This window comes from Polistes fuscatus, unplaced genomic scaffold (assembly GCF_010416935.1).
Source record: "Polistes fuscatus isolate 324 unplaced genomic scaffold, CU_Pfus_HIC Scaffold13, whole genome shotgun sequence".
In the NCBI taxonomy this organism is placed as follows: domain Eukaryota; kingdom Metazoa; phylum Arthropoda; class Insecta; order Hymenoptera; family Vespidae; genus Polistes; species Polistes fuscatus.
Genome location: NW_025113031.1, coordinates 1,042,948 through 1,064,547, shown reverse-complemented (window position 1 = coordinate 1,064,547; position 21,600 = coordinate 1,042,948). Strand labels below are relative to the sequence as shown.

Genomic DNA, 21,600 nt, shown 5'->3' with positions numbered 1-21,600 from the left:
TTTTTGGTCATCTTGACTATCTCGCTCCATTTCATTCGGTTTTTTTTTTTTTTTATTGCTTGTAAAATCGTTCAATTGGTGCTGTGATTAAAATTATTCGTATTTTGATTAAACAAAAAAAAAAAATAAGAAAATATTCGTGTATTCTATAATATTCAATCGATTTGTTGACGATTTCTTATTTCTAACGCGAAGGAATTAATATGATATTTTTGAGCATATGATTTGAAATTTATAAAATGGTTGTTTTTTTTTTTTGGTTCTTTAATATTCAACTTGTTTGTAGAAAAATTTCTCACGCGAAAGAATTTGTAATATTTACCAGCATTTTCTTCTTCTTCTTCTTCTTCTTCTTTTTTCCTCTTATTTAACTTATTCTTCTATTTATTTCAAGGATCGTATTAATTCATTCACAATAAAATGAAATTACTCGGTTTAGATCAAGACTCCGTGGATTTGTGAAAAAAGGGGAAAAGCCACCGCCGAGCAATCAATGTCATGATTAAAAGGACTTTATAAGTCAATGGGTGTAACCGATCGATTTCAGTTCAATGAATGAATTCATTTTCTAAAAGCAAAGAGAAAAATAGAAAGAAAGAAATAAATAAATTCGAGGAGGTTTATTCTATAAAATATTCTCTACATTCGATACTTTGTTTCATTCTATCGATCGAAAGTTAATTTAGGATAACTATTAGTATCGAACTTGTACGATTACAATCGTTTTATTATCTACAAGAAACTTGTTAAACATATGAACTTTTCATTCGTCAATTATTATTTAATAATTAATTATGTTAATTTATAAGTGTATTTAAATTTTTGTTGCCCCTTAAGATAGGCATCGCTTCATACACCGTTAAAAATATTGATCGCTATCTACAAAAAACTTGTTTCGCGTGACATATAAACTTTTCATTCGTCAATTAATGTTTAATAATTAATTATGTTAATTTATAAGTGTATTTAAATTTCTTTTGCCCCTTAAGATAGGCATCGCTTCATACACCGTTAAAATATTGATCGCTATCTACAAAAACTTGTTTCGCGTGACATATAACTTTTCATTCGTCAATTAATGTTTAATAATTAATTATGTTAATTTATAAGTGTATTTAAATTTTTGTTGCCCCTTAAGATAGGCATCGCTTCATACACCGTTAAAAATATTGATCGCTATCTACAAGAAACTTGTTTTACGTGACATATAAACTTTTCGTTCGTCAATTATTATTTAATAATTAATTATGTTAATTTATAAGTGTATTTAAATTTCTTTTGCCCCTTAAGATAGGCATCGCTTCATACACCGTTAAAAATATTGATCGCTATCTACAAGAAACTTGTTTCGCGTGACATATAAACTTTTCATTCGTCAATTAATGTTTAATAATTAATTATGTTAATTTATAAGTGTATTTAAATTTTTGTTGCCCCTTAAGATAGGCATCGCTTCATACACCGTTAAAAATATTGATCGCTATCTACAAGAAACTTGTTTCGCGTGACATATAAACTTTTCGTTCGTCAATTATTATTTAATAATTAATTATATTAATTTATAAGTGTATTTAAATTTTTGTTGCCCCTTAAGATAGGCATCGCTTCATACACCGTTAAAAACATTGATCGCTATCTACAAGAAACTTGTTTTACGTGACATATAAACTTTTCGTTCATCAATTATTATTTAATAATTAATTACGTTAATTTATAAGAGTATTTAAATTTTTGTTGCCCCTTAAGATAGGCATCGCTTCATACATCCTTAAAATATTGATTGCTATCTACAAGAAACTTGTTTTACGTGACATATAAACTTTTCATTCGTCAATTAATGTTTAATAATTATTTATATTAATTTATAAGTGTATTTAAATTTTTGTTGCCCCTTAAGATAGGCATCGCTTCATACACCGTTAAAAACATTGATCGCTATCTACAAGAAACTTGTTTTACGTGACATATAAACTTTTCGTTCGTCAATTATTATTTAATAATTAATTACGTTAATTTATAAGAGTATTTAAATTTCTTTTGCCCCTTAAGATAGGCATCGCTTCATACACCGTTAAAAACATTGATCGCTAACGCCATCTATCAGCAAACAACTATTTTTTTATCCTTTTGAGTATGCAACCCATTCTTACGGATGTGTAAGAAGAGGTTGCCTATATGTAGGAGTTTAAAAAAAAAATATGATTATATTTACATTATATTAATTATAAAAACACACATAACAAACTAAAAAAAAAACTTTTTTTAAACGTGCAACAATCTTTCCCTCAATATTTTTCTTCCTTAAAATTCCAGCGTTGAACACACGCGTAATTTCGCATCGTTTGTTTTGTCCAATTAATTTTCCATACCGAGAATGCATGGCATCATGCATGCTTGTAATTTATTGCAATGCCAATTATATCGTTTGCACAATGGAGAACATACCAAACAGCTATAACTATGCTATCAACAAAGTTATAACAAATTCCAAAGACAAAATGCAAATATCGACACTAACGATCATATTAATCATTATTATGTAGCATGATTATCAAATTATAATCTATAAAGAGTATGATTTTGAAAATTCTATTGTTTCATATTATTTTGGTCGAGTTACATAATATATTAAAGATAACCGAAAATAAAAAATCATAAAAATTCGACAATAGCATAATAAATCAGAATTATCATAATATATTATACATATTATCATATATATTATACATATTTAGTTACATATTATATTAAAGATAACTGAAAATAAAAAATCATAAAAATTCGACAATAACACAATAAATCAGAATTATCATAATATATTGTACAATGTGGTAAAAAAAAATAGGAAATAAATGATAACAATTTTCCTTGAAAATATTGTAGATAAAAAACTAAATAATGCATTTAGACCAACACACAAATAGGTAAAAGGTTCGTTGAAAGTGTAGCAGTTAGGTTTACAACGTATTGTTATCGGCGATTTGCATAATAGGAGGAAGTATAAGAGCTATCGCGGTACAATCACCATAGGCATTAAATATAGTAAGTGCAAGCAACGTTTACAGGATTTCCTGGCGCTTGCAATATCTACCTCGACGTTCACCTAAGTTTATCGTTGATGCTCCAAAGCAAACGCGTAAAGGAAATCTAATTATAATTGAGTACCTAAATTTAGTATGTATACGTTTTCCAAAGCATCCAGATTTATTTCCATTTAATATTAAACGATTTACAAACATGTATTAAGCTAATTTTTAAACAAAATTACGATAATAAAATATTAATTATAAATTATAAAAAACTTTTTATAAATTAAAACATTTTTATTATATACGTTTATTATATACGTTTTCCAAAGCATCCAGATTTATTTCCATTTAATATTAAACGATTTACAAACGTGTATTACACTAATTTTTAAACAAAATTATGATAATACTATTAATTATAAATTATAATATATAATAGATTAAAACATTTTTATTATAATCGAGCAATTAAATTTATTAAAATCTAGAAAATATATCTCGATTTATATTTGAATTGAATTTCGACAATTTCAAAAGAATAGTAACAACATTTTTATTTTTTTTTTTTTAATTTCAAAAGCTTCTTCCCATTCGATTAAATGTTAACGTAAAATTTGGTTCTGTTTTTCGTAATATTATGATAAACATGCATTACGTTTTTAAGATGAACATCTGGCGAGACAAGGGTGTGTGTATAACGAAACATGTTGGTCGCAGGTGCTTACACAAAGAATACTTCTTTCATGTCGCAACCATATGCCGACCTTATTCGGTACTAGGAAAAATAATACGAAATTTTTGCGACAACTTTATCATCTATGGAAGAATGAAAAATATATAATCGAATGTATGATATATATATATATATCATAGATAGGATTGAAATCGTGAAATAATAAGCAACACATTTCACGTAGTAGATAGATACAAAGTAAACAAATGTTCTTTTACGTACATTTGTACGCATTTAACTGGATATCACTGCGATGATTAAAACGTTACATCTTGAACGGGATCGACAAGTTGCAATAAATCATCGCGAGAACTGAAATACCGAAATTTGTTTCTTTTTCACATTTTTTTCATCCACGATAAAAGATATTACGTTTATTTTTAGACGATCCAAGAACGTTGATTCATATTACACGTATATATATATATATATATATATATATATATATATATATCATATTCATTATATGAGAAAAAATTATATAATATTTGTATTTTTTCTGAACAAAAAAATTAACACCAAAATATAAATTGATCTATTAAATTTATACGATTCTATTTATATTTGGATAGAACATTAATACACTTTTGTATTCAATATAAATAAAAAATAGTCAACATTTAATATACTAATATTTTATTATAATATATATATATGTATTGCTATCTAGTTTCTATTTTAGAACTATATCTAGTTCTATTTTCTTTTTTTTCTGTAGAAAAAAGAAACATTATAAAAAATTTAGGAATTTTACTATTCGATAATTGGAAATAGAGAAAATAAAATCTATTAATTTTGAAAAATCTTCTTTTCCTTACTCGAGGTATATTACTCGCAGATAATTAATAACAGAATGAGATAATAATAATAGTAATAATACTAATGATGATGATGATGGAAATAATAAAAATTTAGACAAAACACATGATAAAGGAAACAATTATCTCACTTTTTCCGCATAGTTTATAAAAGAAAAGAAAGAGAGATAAAAAAGTGAGTGTTTCGTGAGCTCATCGCCGGATTTAATTTCCGGAGATGTTATGAATTTCTAAAAAGAAAGACACGTCCTCTCCTTTTCTCATCATCTTTTTTTCCCTTCGTTCTTTTTTTCTTTTTCTTCTTCTTCTTCTTCTTCTTCTTCTTCTTTTTCTTTTTCTTTTGCTTAGCAAAAAAAAGGGATCTTTGAGAAAACGTTCGTAGTTTCCTGTCATAAGGGTGGACAACGTAAAAGAAAAAAAATAAAAAGAAAGAAATAGAAATGTTATTTTGTGGTGGATCTATTATACCGAAAGAGAAGAAATCAGATAGATCAATTTGTCTTCTTTACTTCCTCTCTATCTGCAAAAAAAAAAAAAACAAGATTCATTATATGAGAAAAAATTATATAATATTTGTATTTTTTCTGAAAAAAAAAAAATTAAACCAAAATATAAATTGATCTATTAAATTTATACAATTCTATACATTATATTACATTATTATACTATTCTACAATTATATTTGGATAGAACATTAATACACTTTTGTATTCAATATAAATAAAAAATAGTCAACATTTAATATACTAATATTTTATTATAATTACGGAACACATATTTTGCCCCTATAAATAAGCAATCTTTTATTATACGCGTGTACGAATGTGTAAAACCCTTAAAAGAATAAACAAAAAAGTTGCTTGCTGATAAATAGTGTTGGCAATCATTATTTTCAATGAGTAACAAATTTAAATACAAAAACATACATTGACCAAATGTTGACTGAATAAATAAAAACCAAATATTTCATCGAGTTAGAGTGGAAAAAGGTGACAAAAAAAAACTAGCTATGAGAAAGAAAAAAAAAAGAAAAAAGAAGAATAAGAAAAAGGAGAGATATAGAAAATGTGAGAAAGGATAAGACGAAATTGAGTAGAACTATATATGTAAAAATATAAATTGATCTATTAAATTTATACGATTCTATTTATATTTGGATAAAACATTAATACACTTTTCTATTCAATATAAATAAAAAATAGTCAACATTTAATATACTAATATTTTATTATAATTACGGAACACATATGAATGTGTAAAACCCTTAAAGAATAAACAAAAAAGTTGCTTACTGATAAATACTGTTGGCAATCATTATTTTCAATGAGTAACAAATTTAAATACAAAAACATACATTAATCAAATATTGACTGAATAAATAAAAACCAAATATTCCATCGAGTTAGAGTGGAAAAAGGTGACAAAAAAAAACTAGCTATGAGAAAGGAAAAAAAAAAGAAAGAAGAAGAATAAGAAAAAGGAGAGATATAGAAAATGCGAGAAAGGATAAGACGAAATTGAGTAGAACTATATATGTAGAGAGGTTTCGTTCCGTTGTTCAGTTACTACCACCTCTATTGGATTTCGATTAAGCGACAAAGGATCCTACTGTATATGTGAAACCAGTTCTCTACTCCGGAACACAACCAACATTCACCAGAATGAACCACAGTTAGACGAACAGAATGTAACATATATACACACAGTTCACACAGTTTCACAAGTTCGATTCCTAAAGGAATGACAGATTGAACGAGAACTCTATGGTAAGGGTTAAATGGCAGAGCATTAGAACGTGTTTGCTTTGTCGTGGTCGTTAGATAGTATATGAAGATATAATCCCGTTTCCGTGAAATCAGTCTAATTTCTAAACACTCCAAATGATGAAATTAGAAATTATAATAATAATAATAATAATGATAATAATGTTTTTTCCTTTCATTCTGATCAACGAAATAAATTCAACGAGATATTCTCACAGGATCTTTCTTTCATTCGAACGAGAATTTATCGATAAATCGTTTCGAAAAAAAATATTTCGAGACTTTTCAAGAGAGGAAATTTGATTTATTTCTCGTCTCTCTCTTTCTCTCTCTTTTTTATCTTCCCTAAGTCATTTGTCAGAATCAGCTAGGAAGAACGAATCGAGAAAAGAGAGGATCGTATGGCAAGTTGTCTTGAACGATTTTAAACGAGAAATTACCAACAACTTCTCGACAAAAATCTAGTACATATTACATTTAATCCCACACACAATCGAACCTTCGTTGCAATCTACTACTCGACTTTTAAGTTGGATCAATGCCAAGATATTAAATTTATCTTGTCCGAAAAATAAAAAGTCTACTCTCCTACGAGCTCTTTCAGTTTTTCGGATAAAGGAATATATATGAGGATCTTATTGTTAAAGGAATAAACAAGGATTGTCGACAGTGTCCTCTTTGTAAATTATATAATGATGATTATGATATTAATATGAAGAAATAAAATATTTATTTTAAAGAATTCAATATTATTGATAATATTAGTGTTTATATCTGTACGTCGATAAAACAGTTTTTCGGATAAAGAAATATATATGAAGATATTATTGATTAAGGAATAAACAAGGATTGTCGACAGTGTCCTCTTTGTAAATTACGAAATGTCGATTATGATATTAATATGAAGAAATAAAACATTTATTTTAAAGAATTCAATATTATTGATAATATTAGTGTTTATATCTGTACGTCGATAAAACAGTTTTTCGGAGCCCCTGTGCGTAGGCTTTTTGTATTACACACGCGTACGAATCAATTGCCTATTATCAAGGGGTAATAATAATATATTTTAATATAATAATATTTATTATATAATATTTATATAATAATATTTATAATTTATTATAATAATTATAATATATTTTCTGTTTTATTGTAAATTATTAAACACATTGTAAAAATCAAACGCGCATAAAATATCGAAAAAATATAATACATAAAAAAGATGAGAAGAACGAAGGTCGTCGAATAATAACTGTAATGTTCCGTCGGTGCCATATTCTTACGTGAAAAAGCAGGAAATATCTGTGCATATTGGGGAACGGCGAGAGTGCTTTAAGTTTCTCAGTGGAGTACCGAGGATAATGGGAGTTTTACTACTGCGATATACTTCGTGTATACAGAAGTCGTCTTCGTATAAAAATACGTCTATGTCCGGACGAATATTCGATGAAAAAATGACAAGATATAAAAGCTGTTTCATTAAAATTTCATTCTCTTCCACTCTCTTTCTCTCTTTCTTTCTCCAAAAATATAAAATGCATATATAATATATTTAAATTCGGGAATGATACCGGTGTATATTCTATGCATTTTTATGTAAAAAAAAAAAAAGATATTGCTACTATTTTTGTATTGATAGTACAATTTTTCCTTGTAAAGTTTTAAAATTAACTTTTAGTAGAAAAAAAATCTAACTTAGAGTCTCTCTATCGTACGAAATAATTCTCTAGGAAAAAAAAATATTAATTATCCGACAAAGAAAATAAATAATAAAATGAATAACAAAATCGTAATTGAAGTAGTAATGTAATTTTAAGTAGATAATAAATTCTCTGAACATATAATTTGGATAAAACGCGTACTGGACTAAAGAGAAATCCTATCTAATACAAGTTGAGAACATAAACCACTGGTTAAACGGAGAGCAAACGTAGATTTCGAGATAAATGAGATAAACGAGTTACTTTCAAGATCTATACGTATACAAGTAAGAGAAGAGAGGTTAAGAGGAATGGAGGCAGAAGAGGTTTGGATGCAGTAAACGATGAGAAAGGGAAAATGGAGGATGAAACGGTCTTCGTTCCTAACCACCGACGACAAAATAGTTTTCCCTATGGACGAAAACCGCAGGACCGCAATACCTATCGGAATACGGCCCAGTTTCAACGATTCTCTCTGTCTCTCTCCCCCTTTCCCCCTCTATTACCCATAAAATGTAAAATTTAACGATAACATTGAGACATGGAAACATTTAATTCCAACTAAATTTCAATAATTATAATAATGATAATGATTAAGGCTGATTTATTGGGGGTCATCGTTTTTAAACATATTTTAAATAATATTTTAAATAAATCTATCAATAATTTTATGTATTATCATTAATTATAATAAAATATCAATATGTAACATTATTCAAATGTGATTGTCAGCATTTAATTTACGAAATATTAAATCAAATAAATGGAAGCATTATGATAATTAAGTGATAATATTAACGATTGAAATAATATCGATTTTTAGTATTCATCCAAGGGTATCAAATTAAAGACGATTACTGAAAAACGAAATGGTTAAAAGTTCATTCTATATCTAATTATAAATTACAAAAGCAATCGTTTCTACTTTATAAACGTTCCATAAACGACAAAGCACGTACTGCATAGATATTCTCGTTTAAACGGAACTTCGTTAATATTCTTGCCTTACCAACCAAGAAATTAGAATTACTTGGAATGTACAAGGTTAAGAGAACGTTTATTGTTTTACAGAAAATCTACAGAAAATCTACAGAAAAGTGACGAAATATCAAAGGAATAATAGCGTTCGATTCGAAGTATAATAAATTGCAAAAGAAAAAATAAAATAAAAGAGAAAAAGAAAAATATTGAAGAAATATTGGAAAAATAATTGTTCCAGTTTAGGATAATACTAATCGAATTTTATTTGTTTGTTTACCAGGTCGTGAAGATGATGATCGTAGTGGTGGTAATATTCGCAGTCTGCTGGTTACCACTTCACGTTTATTTCATTGTAACATCGTACCTGCCAGAAATTACCAAAGAATCCTACATCCAAGAATTATTTCTTGGTATTTATTGGCTAGCCATGTCTAATAGCATGTATAATCCTATCATTTATTGTTGGATGAATTCCAGGTAAGATAATCAAATATTTATATTTCAATTTCAATAGAAACCTTTTTTTTTATAAGAAGAAATTTCATGAAAATTTTGATTCGTATACCTTTATTCGTTTAGATTCCGTCGTGGTTTCATACAATTTTTTTCATGGTGTCCATGGGTGCGGGTCACCCCAGAACCATCTCTATCCCGTTCAGAAGCTGTTACATCGCGATACAGTTGCACCGGAAGTCCCGAAGCTAATTCAAGGATACCACGGAACGGTACGTCCTCGTGCACATCCTTGGATCATCCTTGCACGTCAACTTCAACGACACCAAGAAGCGAATCCTATACAGAAACACACGACGGAATAAACTTATCGTTTTCTAAAAGTTCACAAGAATCTCCAAAATCTTCCATTGATATGCACGATCTTTCATTTATTTAACAATCAAATGCAATTCGTTAACAAATCAAAAAAGATTAGATATAACATTTTCAATTGTTATTATTATTATTTAGTGTGTTTTAAGAACACTTTTGTTTCTATCATATATTTCTTCTCTTCTCTCTTAACGATCAAATACTCTTCTCTCTATTATTATTTATCTGCGTTAAAGGGAGAATTATATTGTGTAATTCATTTTTCTTCGTAAGAATTTATATCCGTTGCAACGATATTTTTTATCTTTTATAATATTCTTTCTAATTTTTTTTCCTCTTAAATTGCAATTTATACCGAATAGATTATGTTTAAAAAACAAGCGAGGGAGAACGATCATTTAAGTTTTATATTTCTTTATATATATATATAAACATATACATATATGTTTACTTATTTTTCATTAGATAAAAGAAAGAAAATGCGTTTGAGATCAAAAACTAAGGAAAATAGACGATAGAGACGGAAAAGATTCAAATTTCAAATTTTCCTCTTATTTCCCAAGAGAACAATAGTCGTGAAATAGAAAATACGTAAGGGAAATACTTTATTTTTTCGAATGTTCCTCATGAAATATAATACCATATATACGTATAGCTATTATTTATATTGGGCCAGTATTTTTCAACATTTTTTTATCAATATTCTAAATAAATGATCAGTATGAACTCTATATCAATATTTATAAATATTTATATATACTATCTATAATATTAAATAATAATTCAATCTTTTAATCGTTAGAACAAATTCAATTATTAACCCTTTCGCTACAGCATACTTTCATTCCAAATAAATTCGCTCGTACGAATCATATGGGGCTATTACGGGAACGACCCATATATGGGTCCCTAGTAACGACAAAATTAAATATTAAATTGAAAATGTTTAAAAATACGGACCAAACAAATGTACAATGAATACGCATATAAATTTTTATTTGCATTATATTTTTAACGAAAAAAAAAATAGAAAAAAGAAAAAAAAACCAAAAATTAGAATTTCGTTATATTAAACGTATCATAAGAAAGTACGAAATAGACAAAAGAAAAACTTGAGTATATCCTTTAACAGGCACGGTTAGAATACCGCTGCATCTACAATCAACGAGAGGAGATGGAAATGAAAGATTTTTGGAACATCAAATTCGTGGAAGAAGATGGAGAAATACTCAAGAAAGAGGACACGTTTCCTGACAAGACGAGGAGATGATTACTAATACTTCGAATCCTTTGCAACAACAACAACAACAGCAGCAGCAACAACAGCAACAAAAACAACAACAACGAGTGCACACTTGGATATGAAGGGATTTATATTCAAAAGATAATATATATATATATATATTATGACACTTTCTAATCCGGTTCTACGTTATGGCTGAAAACCAAACGTAAATTTGTGACGAAATCTTTATCTTATCTTCTTATCATCCATTGATGGAAAGCTATCTTCTTCTTCCTGCCATGATATTACTGTTTTCTGTTTGTTTCAAGACTTATGTCAAACAACGATTTATTCTACGTCACGATTAACGACGGTAATTTATTTCCAATATTACATTCCTTTATTTAATTAATTAATGTTGCCGCATACGTCTCTCGTCAATCCAATGCTTGTCGATCATGCTTGAGAAAAAAAGAAATTAAAAAAAAAAAAAAATAATAAGATAAATGGACCAATACATTTACTATACTTTCCCTAAAATGAAATAAATTAAAAATAATCTTTTTCTAAGATGAAAATTAAAAAATAAAAAAGAAAAAAAATCCATACACACACACACACATACGTGAGTATGTAAATACAATCGACGTTAGTTGATGATATGTGAGAATATTTGTTGTAGCTTTATCTATTTAATCTGTTAGGGAGATAAAAGAAAATGTTTCATTATGTACCTAATCTATTCGTTCCTACTGTACATGCATACATTACATACATACATACATACATACATACATAAATACATCCATACATATATTCTAATAGCCAAACTGATGTTGACAAATGTATACTTGTAATCAAGCCAGACGTAATTCTCTTGACGAGAACATCCATTATTACAATAAATCACTATTTATTTTTTGCTATCGATAAGATAGATTATTTTCGAGTGATCTTTTGTAATAAACAAATTATTGATCATTAAGTTCAATGACGAAATTCTTTTGTTCTTTTTTTTTTTTTATATAAATCCTTGTGATTGTTTTCCTGATATTAAATAAAATATAAAAGGCTTATATATATATTCTTCTTACTTTTCTATATTTCATGAATAAATAAAAAAATAAAAATAAAATACTAATTGATTGAACGAAATTCATGCTTTGTATTTGTTTAAAAAAATAGATTGTTATTTATAATTTTATCTTATTGTTAGCCGAGAAAAATTTAAAGTTATCGATACTAGTCATGCACGAGAAATCAAACAAATGTAATTAAGACTCTTATAATTATACTTATAATAACGTCAAATTAAAATAATCAAAATAAAACACACGGATACAACAATTATTAAAGAAGTATACTCGAAAGAAACTTTATTTAGAAGCAAGGAAACAAAAAAAAAAATAAAAAAGATTCAGCTATTATAATAATGGAGTAAAAAAAAAATACTCTGGGAAAACCAAACGCTTTTTAAACATAACGAATTGTAAATAGTTGATATTATTAATTATTAATTATTGTAATTAATTACGTAAGAAACAAAAATCGAAACTGAGAATAATTAAATGAACGAATTATAAAATTACCAAATGAAATAGCATAGATATCTCAAATATCGCGAAAAAAAAAAACAAACATGTACGACACATTGCTTTAATATATTTTCATTAGTTTCTTTTTTCGACGAGTATCGATACAAACAAATTAATCAAAAAGATAAATCACAGAAAGAAAGGACCTACAAGAAATTATTTTTCAAATTAAAATACTTTACGTGATGGACCATGAACCCCTCCTCTTCCTCGATAAAGAAACAAAATAGGGCACGATAAGAAGAATTTTCAAAATTTCATCTTTCTACCTCTTATTAATTTTTACAATTTTCCATTGTATAATTAAAGAATACAAAATATAGAGAAGGAAGAGATGAAAAGAAGTATAAGAGTACATCGTTAATTAATTTCATATAATAAATATAGTGACTGCACGATACCTTTAAACAAATACTATTTATATGTAAGATTACATTGTGCACATTGTATGCATTTCTGGTGTTGTAACGAAATAGGAGATCTCCTGAGAAGATGATTACAACAACAACAAGAATAACAAAATAAGATATATGAAATTTGACGTGACATTAAAATAAATTATTAGATTTAATAATCACTCTCTCTCTCTCTCTCTCTCTCTCTCTTTCTCTCTCTCTCTCTCTCTCTTCTCTCTCTCTCTCTCTCTCTCCTAGGATCTGTGATTCTAGAAGACACATTTAATAAAAAATAAAAAATAAAAAATAAGAAACGATGTGAAAAATTACATTGATACCATAAATGTGTCCAATGATAAAGCAATGCAGAATATAAATGTATACGCATTGTTATATTACACATACATATGTATGTATATACATATAAATATAATGTTGTGTATTCTGCTATTGATTGTATCCTGGAAGATGCATTAATAAAAGTTCCATATTTTTTAAATCGCTATTATATGAATTATAAATCTTCTACTTACACACATATTCCCCTATTGATTTTCTCTAAACTTTCATTAGAATTTTACGAATCGAATCGTATCTCTATGAGTCCTTTATGCTTGTTAATTTCGTTCCAGTAACAGCAAGAAAACGTTTGTTTATTCATTTTATCCGTGTATATTATTCCCTGAAAAATAATTAAATTAAACCATTATTATACAATAATTAATCAATTATTTTTGTTATTAAAACCCTTAGCTGATTATTGATGAGTAAATCATGATAGAAGAATTAGTTGATTTAAAAATTTGTAATAAAGAAGAAAATGTGAAATTTATTTTTATTTCTTTAAAAATGTATTTATAGATTCTATAAATAAATATTAAATATATATATATTAAATGGAATGAATGATTATAAGTCCTTACATTTAAATGATCCATTTCATGTTGAACGATTCTCGCTGCCCAACCTTTGAACCTTACAGTAAATTCTTCTTTCAACTCATTAAGAGCCGTAATTTCAACTTCTCTTGCTCTGGGTACTTCTGCAGTGTAACCTCGAACACTAGCACATACTTCAGGAAAGGAAACTAATTTATGATCAATAATACGAATTGTAGGATTAATAAATACTTGCAATGGTACTACTTCCATTTCACGAATTTTCCTTAAATCTTCACCAATTTCTTGTAAATATTTTTCCGTAACTTGTATCATAAAAATTTTCCATGATAAACCAATTTGACAGGCGGATAATCCAACAGTATTATAAATTTCCATAACTTTTTTCATTTGTTCTATTGCCTGTTAAGAAATATTATTTATATTAATAATTCGTTTTAAATAGTATTAAATATATAAATAAAAGTTTAAATGTGAATATTGAAAAAATGAACTAGGTTAGCAATATTTTATTAATTTTTCTCTATTAATTATTCTATTAATTAAATAATAAAAAAATAAAATGGGAAAAGAGAAAGAGAAACTCACAATTTTAAATTGAAACATGTTGATAACTTCAGGATTTATCGGCAAAGTTGGCGCGCGTAAAACAGGGTCACCAATTTGAGTAATATGAAAATAAGGAGGTTTACTTTCCGACTGGTAAACAAACCGTCTGAATACGCGTCTTATTTTTCTCATATTAACAAACGATCGTATATTATTTTTCCATAATGGAAAAATCGAATCAATTCTTTTAACAGGAACAATGATTTTTAACATTGTTTCTAATATTTATTAATAATAAATTTATCTAACTATAATTTAGATCACGTACTGTGCACTGCACGATGAGAAGAATTTTAAGTTTGTCCCCCTGTTTTTCCACTAACGCCATCTGCTTCGAGGCGCCAAAATTTGATTGTCAAAACAATGTAAATACGATACAAAAATACTTATCCAAATTTTGATATATTAGATAAACAAGTTTCTTTTTCTTAATGCATATTTCTTTTTCTTTTTCGTTTTAAAATGTGTAAAGTATTTTGTTGGAATTTGTTTACTTCCTAAATCCAAAAACTGGTGTGTGTACTTATGTACGCACGTAAGAAGTTTTACTTCTTTGGCGTACCAAAACAAATATAGCATCAATAACCTCAAAAATAAGTATAATCTTATTTATTTATACATGAGGAAGAAGAAGGGTTTAATTAAAATAAGAAATAAGAAATAAAAAATAAAAAATTCATCAAATAATAATCTTTGAGGTAAATTTTCTTGGCCAGGTGCAACACGTAAATATTGTTCCTCATCCCACATTAAGGGATGATTCTCTTCTATAGGAATGTGTTCGCTGACATCATTTTGTTCAACCTTGTCGTGAATTTGATTATCATTAAAAAATGAATAATAAATAAATGTAAAAAATAAAGACCAAATTCCCAAACGTACCAAAAGAAGTATATATATATATATAAGTTCAAAAATAATAAGTATAATTATTATTAAAATATAAGTAATAATAATTAGCAGTACTATTACAACTGATATTACAAATATCAGCCTTCAAAAATGCTTTTAAAGTTGGCTCAATTTTGTACCTTTGCTACCTGAGTGACGCCATAGAAACCACCACCGAGCTTAGTTTGTCTTCCTCTAATGGGGGTATGAGAGATTGACTGGACGAAGTTTGGATTTTGGTAAATTACATGCTATCTGTCAATAGCCAATAATTTTCTGTCAAATATTGTTTAAATTTTCTGTAAATATTTTTATTATCTTTTTTTCCCCTTTTTACTCGATCTCTTTTGTAAAATTTCTGTATTAATGGGTTTATCCCGTAAATAAATAAATAAATAAATAAATAAATAATATACACATTATATTTTATTATACAGGGTCTTTCATCTAACTCGACCACCTAAAATATCTTGTTTATTTCGTACGATAGAAAAAATGTCAGAGGAAAAAAATATTCTATTCCAAAGCGCCGATATAGTAATGTGCCGAATGCTTTTTCCAAGGTCGTTATTTTTGGAGATATCAAGCTCATCCTAATTTTAAATCGGACAGCATATTTCTACTACAATATTCTTATAGCTTATTAGTTTATGAGCTTATTTAGATTATTAGCTTTTATAACTTCACGTGACTTTTACCGAGAAAATTATGAAATGTTGCCTCTTCTATTTGAGATTTTTTAGTTGTATAAGTATTTTAGACGTTGATTTATATTAGTTTTTTTATGTACCTTCCTCTGAGCCCGTACTGAAATTCCTGATCTACATTTCAGAATTTTGTAATTCAAAACAAATATTTTTTTCCTTCGGCGTTTTTTTTTCATCGCGCAAAATAAACGAGATACTTTCAGTGGTCGAGTTAAACAAAAAGACCCTGCATATGCATAATATTAAAAAAACGTGGGTCCTATATTTCTGCAGATAAGATTATTGTGAATACATTTATACTTGTAATCTCTTTACAAACGACCAAGTAAATCTTTTGTCCGAACATTGTAATTATATATTACCGATAATGAAAGCAATTAACATAATATCATACATTACAAGTTTGAATCATAATAAAATTTGTTTTTTAAGTTCAAATAATATCTATAAGTTAAAGGTTGAACAAACTAATGAATGTAATTAATCTTGTTGATTTCTCCTTGGTCTCATTAGGATTTGTATAAATTATGAAATCATCGTATTTTTCTTTTTGACTTTTTCTTTCCTTATCCTTGAATCATTTTGTTTATATAAAAAAAAATATCTACACAAATATAGATAATAAATTGATATCCTTAATGAACTTGAAAAGAACAGAATATCGTAATTTATATTGAAAAAGTATACTAACAATTAGTTTAGTTTAAAATTTCAGTTGGGGAAATCGTGGAGAGGTGGTATTTGAGAAAGTATAAAGCTCAGAATGTCAAAGGCAACATGCATTTAATAAAGTTAAAACCGAGAGAGCAGAAGAATTATTTCAAAACTGGTTCCGCCGAGTTACTTTCGTACTTCATTTCGTATTCCTTATTCTTTTTGTATTAATATCATTATATATTTCTTTATATTGTGATCTTATTCCACAAGTATTAATAATTCCTTTTATTTACAAACGAAACAATTTAACTAACATGTTTAAATTAAGATCGTTAAACAAATTCAACATTCGAAGACTGATTCATGAAACGAGTCTTAGTAAAGATCATTATTTATAATTAACGCTTATTTAAATTATTTCATTTTTGATCATATATATTACATTGTTCTCAGATTCGAGTAATAAAAATGTAAATGAACAGATTGCTGAAGCTAACAAAATATGGGAAAACGGCTTTTGGGAAAGCTTCGACAATGATATTAAAATAAAAGAGGTAAGCTCTCATAAATTATCCATATAATTATAATTAATTTTCTTTTTAATAATAATATCAGAAAAATGTAATTATTATCATTTATTACAATAGTTTCAAGATACCAGCCTATTCACTTTAAACCGACAAGATTCTTTAAATAGTCTTACACCAGGAATATGCAAAATAATAAGTAAAAATTTCCAAAAATGGAAAGATAGTAAAAAATTAATAATAGTAGAAGGATCCGGTGATAAGGCGTTTTGTTCAGGAGGATATCTTGGAATGCCTTATGCCTACCGAGGTCTAAGTACAGAACATTATGAATGGAACAAATTCAAAACATTTCAAGAATATTACTCGTAAGTTTAATAATACTTCAATACCATACGTAATTGTAAAGTAAATTGATAAGAAAAAAAATATTTTTTTACAGAATGGGTTATAAGATCGGTACATCAAAAGTACCATTCATAGCTCTGATGAATAATATAGTAATGGGATTAGGTTCTGCATTATCTCTCCAAGCTAAATATAGAATCGTTACGGAAAGATCAATTTATGCTATGCCAGAAGTTGCAATAGGTTTTTTCCCTGATGGTACAGCTTGCTACACTTTCCCTAGATTACAAAATCACATAGGATATCTTCTAGGTGTTACTGGATATAAATTAAAAGGTACATACAAATAAAAATACTTATACTATTCTGTGAAATATTACTTTCTATTTTTACGTTAAACAATTAATTTTTAATATTTAATAAATTTTCTGTTAGGTCCTGACATCTTTCATTCTGGTATTGCCACTCATTTTGTTCCTTCAGAAAAATTGGAAGATTTGAAACACGAATTGCTCAAGTCCGATGGATCCAACATAGAAGAAATTATTAATAAATATCATGTTAATACATCGAGGAATAATTTTAGTCTCAATCCATACATAGATATAATTGAAAATTGTTTCTCTGCACCTACCGTTGAAGAAATCTTAGAAAGGTCATTTTGTCTTTTTCTTCTCTTTTTGAGTACAAAATATCTGTTAATTTTGTTAATAATATTGTTATTCTCGTTTATTTGTTAAAGATTGAAAAAAGACGATTCAAAATGGTCAAAAAAATTAATAGAAATGATTAACATTGCATCACCAACTTCCTTAAAAGTAACTTTGCTTGTTATTCAAAGAGGAAAAGACTTAGATCTTGCTAATTGTGCAAGAATGGATTATAGAGTGGGATATCGTTTGCTTTCACATGGTTCTGATATATTCGAAGGTATATATTTAGATTTGATATAAATTATTATATATTTACTAATATTTATAATATTCTATTCTCATAGGTCTTAACGTTTTCTTTGAAAAAAGTAAAAAACCACAATGGAATCCATCATGTTTGGAGGATGTTCCAATGGATAGAGTAAGAAGTTATTTAGATAATCTACCACCGGAAAAAGAATTAAAATTATAATATATAAATAACTAAAGAAAAAAAAAGAGAGAGAGAGAGAGAGATTAAACAACTAAATATTAATTAATTTATTTAATATGTTCATTAATCAAAAAATATATTAAATAATTTAAACTTTTAGAGAAGTTAGAATATAATATCAATAATTTAAAATGTCTTTATAAATTTTAAATAAATTGTTAACAATTTACAAAAAGATTTTTATAAGAAATGTTTTAGAAAAAAGAACAAAAATTCACTTATAATATAGTTATAAACAGGTCTCTTTTAATTATGTAATTACTTGGTCGTGATATTTTAATAATAAAGTTTTTTTACAATAAATCAATTATGTTGTTCGTCAATTATATAATATTAACACAACAAAATACTTTTTCTGCAATTATAATATTATGTTTTCCTATATGTACTGTGAACATTACTTTAATAGTATTTATTATTACAATGTCATATTATTTACTTTAACAATAAATAATTATCAAATATATATATATATGCGTATATGTATTGCAATATAACAAATCTTTTATATATATAGTCATATGTATTTGTAAAGTTTTAATACTTTTATCCTTCAGAATAAGTTATAAATTGATTTCTATTATAATTATGATGATAATAATAAATAATAAATAGTTAATATCTAAATATCGACATCAGTACTTCGTATAAATAATTTTTTTTGTTATTTAAATATTAAACACAACAAAGACACAAATCTAATTTTTTTTTTTCTAAGAATCAAAGTAATGATTTTCATAAAGATAGCATACAGTAATTAATAATCCGATTAATGCTCCGACAAAGTAATTAAGGTTTATAGGCACTGTAATTTGTATCCTGAAATGAAATTTAATAAATACATCATAATGAATGATATATCGAACAAAATTCTTAAATGTATTCGATAACACTACCAAAGAAATGGGACATATATATTTCAATGATTTATTAAAAAATTGTTGTTATTATTTACCTATATTTCTGCAAAAGAAAAGGAAATGCTGGATCGTTTCCAGGTATACGACTGTCCATATAAATAACGAACCAACTAGCAAAAGTTACGACAACTCCTAATATTATTCCCATTATCATTATCAGATAACGGTGGTCATACGTTTTGTATAGCAATGCATCGCATAGAGCTTGATAGCAATGGGAAATTGTATTTGCAAATTTTTCACCGATTACCACTATTTGTTGTACAAAGTTGTTATGTACTTTTTCTACATTAACGATGATATTTGACAATGTAAAAGAATCATATAAATATGATGAAATTTTTACATCTGCTTTGTTATTTACATCTGTTGCGTTATACACATCTGTTGTGTTATATACATCCGCTTTGTTGTATACATCTACTTTGTTATATAGATCATTAGTATTTCTGATCATTATTGAGAGTACTGGAATAGAAAGAAATAATCAGTCAAATTCAATCAAAAGAAATATATTTATAAAATATGTAACATCTCATTCATGAGAGTATAAACAAAATTTATTCGAATAAGCTCCTTGTGTTCACCGACAAAAAAAAATGATCATGTTACATATTTAAAATTAAGCATTTAAACAAAAAACAACAGGAATATATAAAATGTAAAAATAATTTATTGCTACTGATAGCGAAAAAACAAAAATATCTTTATCGCTTTATTGAATAATCATATATATAGCTTACCATAACTGAAATATATTTTCTCAATGATTATCAAGGATAATATTAAAAATACAGTTAAACTAAAGATCCATTCTTTGGATAATTTTTTTCTCCGTGTTCTTTTAGAGATCTTTTCGTTGACAGCATATCCAAATTTGTTAATACTATTTGTTTTGGCATTAGTATTCTTATGCAGCATATCCATATTTTGAGATATTTTTAATATTTATATATTTAATTAATTTTGAAATATATTTTACTATTGAAAGAAAAAAGAAAATGTAAAGATTAAATTATTTTTCTCAAATAAGAAATCACACACAAAAACGTAACCTGTAGATGTTGAAAGTAAGCATAACAATGATTATATCACTATAACCTATTACGCATGCTCGGAAATACGTCATTTTCTTGACAGGACCGTATTATTAAAATGAGGTTTTACATTTTTTCTAATCAAAACTTTAATCTTAAAATATATTAGTTTCCTTAGTTATAAGAAAAAGAAGTTTAAATGAGTTAATAAAAACAAAAAATCCACATTTTGTATAACCTTAATCTTTAAAGATTTTATGCAATATTTTTTATACAGTAATAAGAGGAAACGCAAGAAAATATGTCTTAACATCTCAACTCATTTTTATGGACTACAAAACTTGTGCATTATCAAATGCAATTATTAAAACAATTATCTAATAGAAAAATAAACTGATATGAATTATGTAATAACGTAAAAAACAATGAAACGTTTACATCCCTGACTTTCTAGCTTTTTAATAGAAAAAGATAAAAGTATGATCAGTATAACGATCGATAATAAATAATTAACGTTGGAATTATTTGAAATCATGAAATCAAGGCGTTGACGAAACAAAAATTATATATTTCCTTTACGAAAATGAAACAAGTTAAAAGTAAGGTAGAGATTAGATTTGCATTTGGTATTTAAAAGACTTTATTGGTTATGTTCACAATTTAGAAAATCGTAATGATTGAAAATAATAACAAGTTTTTTAAATTGCTACCAGATCGTGTTATTTTAAAAAGACTAAAAATAATTCTACTGATAATAATTAATTTATTTTCAAGAATAAACAGAGCGCT

General features: G+C 26.6%; 4 protein-coding genes across 8 annotated transcripts in view; 2 read left to right on the top strand and 2 right to left on the bottom strand.

The window, feature by feature from the left end:
• Positions 1-11,926, top strand: part of LOC122514035 (tachykinin-like peptides receptor 99D) — a 35,815-nt gene extending 23,889 nt beyond the window's left edge. The window contains exons 4-7 of one of the 3 annotated variants that reach the window (XR_006302921.1): positions 9,308-9,504; positions 9,607-9,752; positions 10,321-10,446; positions 10,988-11,068. Coding sequence is in view for 2 of the 3 variants with exons in the window: in XM_043630640.1 (XP_043486575.1) it covers positions 9,308-9,504; positions 9,607-9,919 (510 nt within the window). In the remaining variant the exon portion in view is untranslated. Of the gene's footprint in view, positions 1-9,307; positions 9,505-9,606; positions 10,447-10,987 lie in introns of those variants that run through there. The other 2 variants (XM_043630641.1, XM_043630640.1) reach the window with 2 other exon arrangements.
• LOC122514037 (peptide deformylase, mitochondrial-like) lies at positions 4,906-14,943 on the bottom strand. Of its 3 annotated transcripts, none has more exons than XM_043630645.1 (4): positions 14,558-14,943; positions 13,994-14,371; positions 13,604-13,752; positions 4,906-5,100 (listed from the first exon to the last, which is right to left on the bottom strand). In XM_043630645.1, the coding sequence occupies exons 1-3, from the start codon at positions 14,789-14,791 to the stop codon at positions 13,648-13,650; spliced, it is 717 nt and encodes a 238-aa protein (XP_043486580.1). In that variant the 5' UTR covers positions 14,792-14,943; the 3' UTR covers positions 4,906-5,100; positions 13,604-13,647. The 3 variants fall into 3 exon arrangements, with proteins under 3 accessions (XP_043486580.1, XP_043486579.1, XP_043486578.1); XM_043630644.1 differs by lacking the exon at positions 4,906-5,100 and adding an exon at positions 9,731-9,819; XM_043630643.1 differs by lacking the exon at positions 4,906-5,100 and adding an exon at positions 13,288-13,531.
• A 1,997-nt stretch (positions 14,944-16,940) lies between these two features.
• Positions 16,941-18,877, top strand: LOC122514036 (3-hydroxyisobutyryl-CoA hydrolase, mitochondrial-like). Its single transcript, XM_043630642.1, has 7 exons — positions 16,941-17,211; positions 17,287-17,387; positions 17,481-17,728; positions 17,803-18,044; positions 18,144-18,363; positions 18,451-18,638; positions 18,706-18,877. Exons 1-7 carry the CDS (start codon positions 17,148-17,150, stop codon positions 18,831-18,833), a joined length of 1,191 nt encoding a protein of 396 aa, XP_043486577.1. The 5' UTR covers positions 16,941-17,147; the 3' UTR covers positions 18,834-18,877.
• Positions 18,878-19,362: 485 nt separating this feature from the next.
• Positions 19,363-20,839, bottom strand: LOC122514034. Its single transcript, XM_043630638.1, has 3 exons — positions 20,518-20,839; positions 19,810-20,242; positions 19,363-19,673 (listed from the first exon to the last, which is right to left on the bottom strand). Exons 1-3 carry the CDS (start codon positions 20,699-20,701, stop codon positions 19,568-19,570), a joined length of 723 nt encoding a protein of 240 aa, XP_043486573.1. The 5' UTR covers positions 20,702-20,839; the 3' UTR covers positions 19,363-19,567.
• Positions 20,840-21,600: the final 761 nt, after the last annotated feature.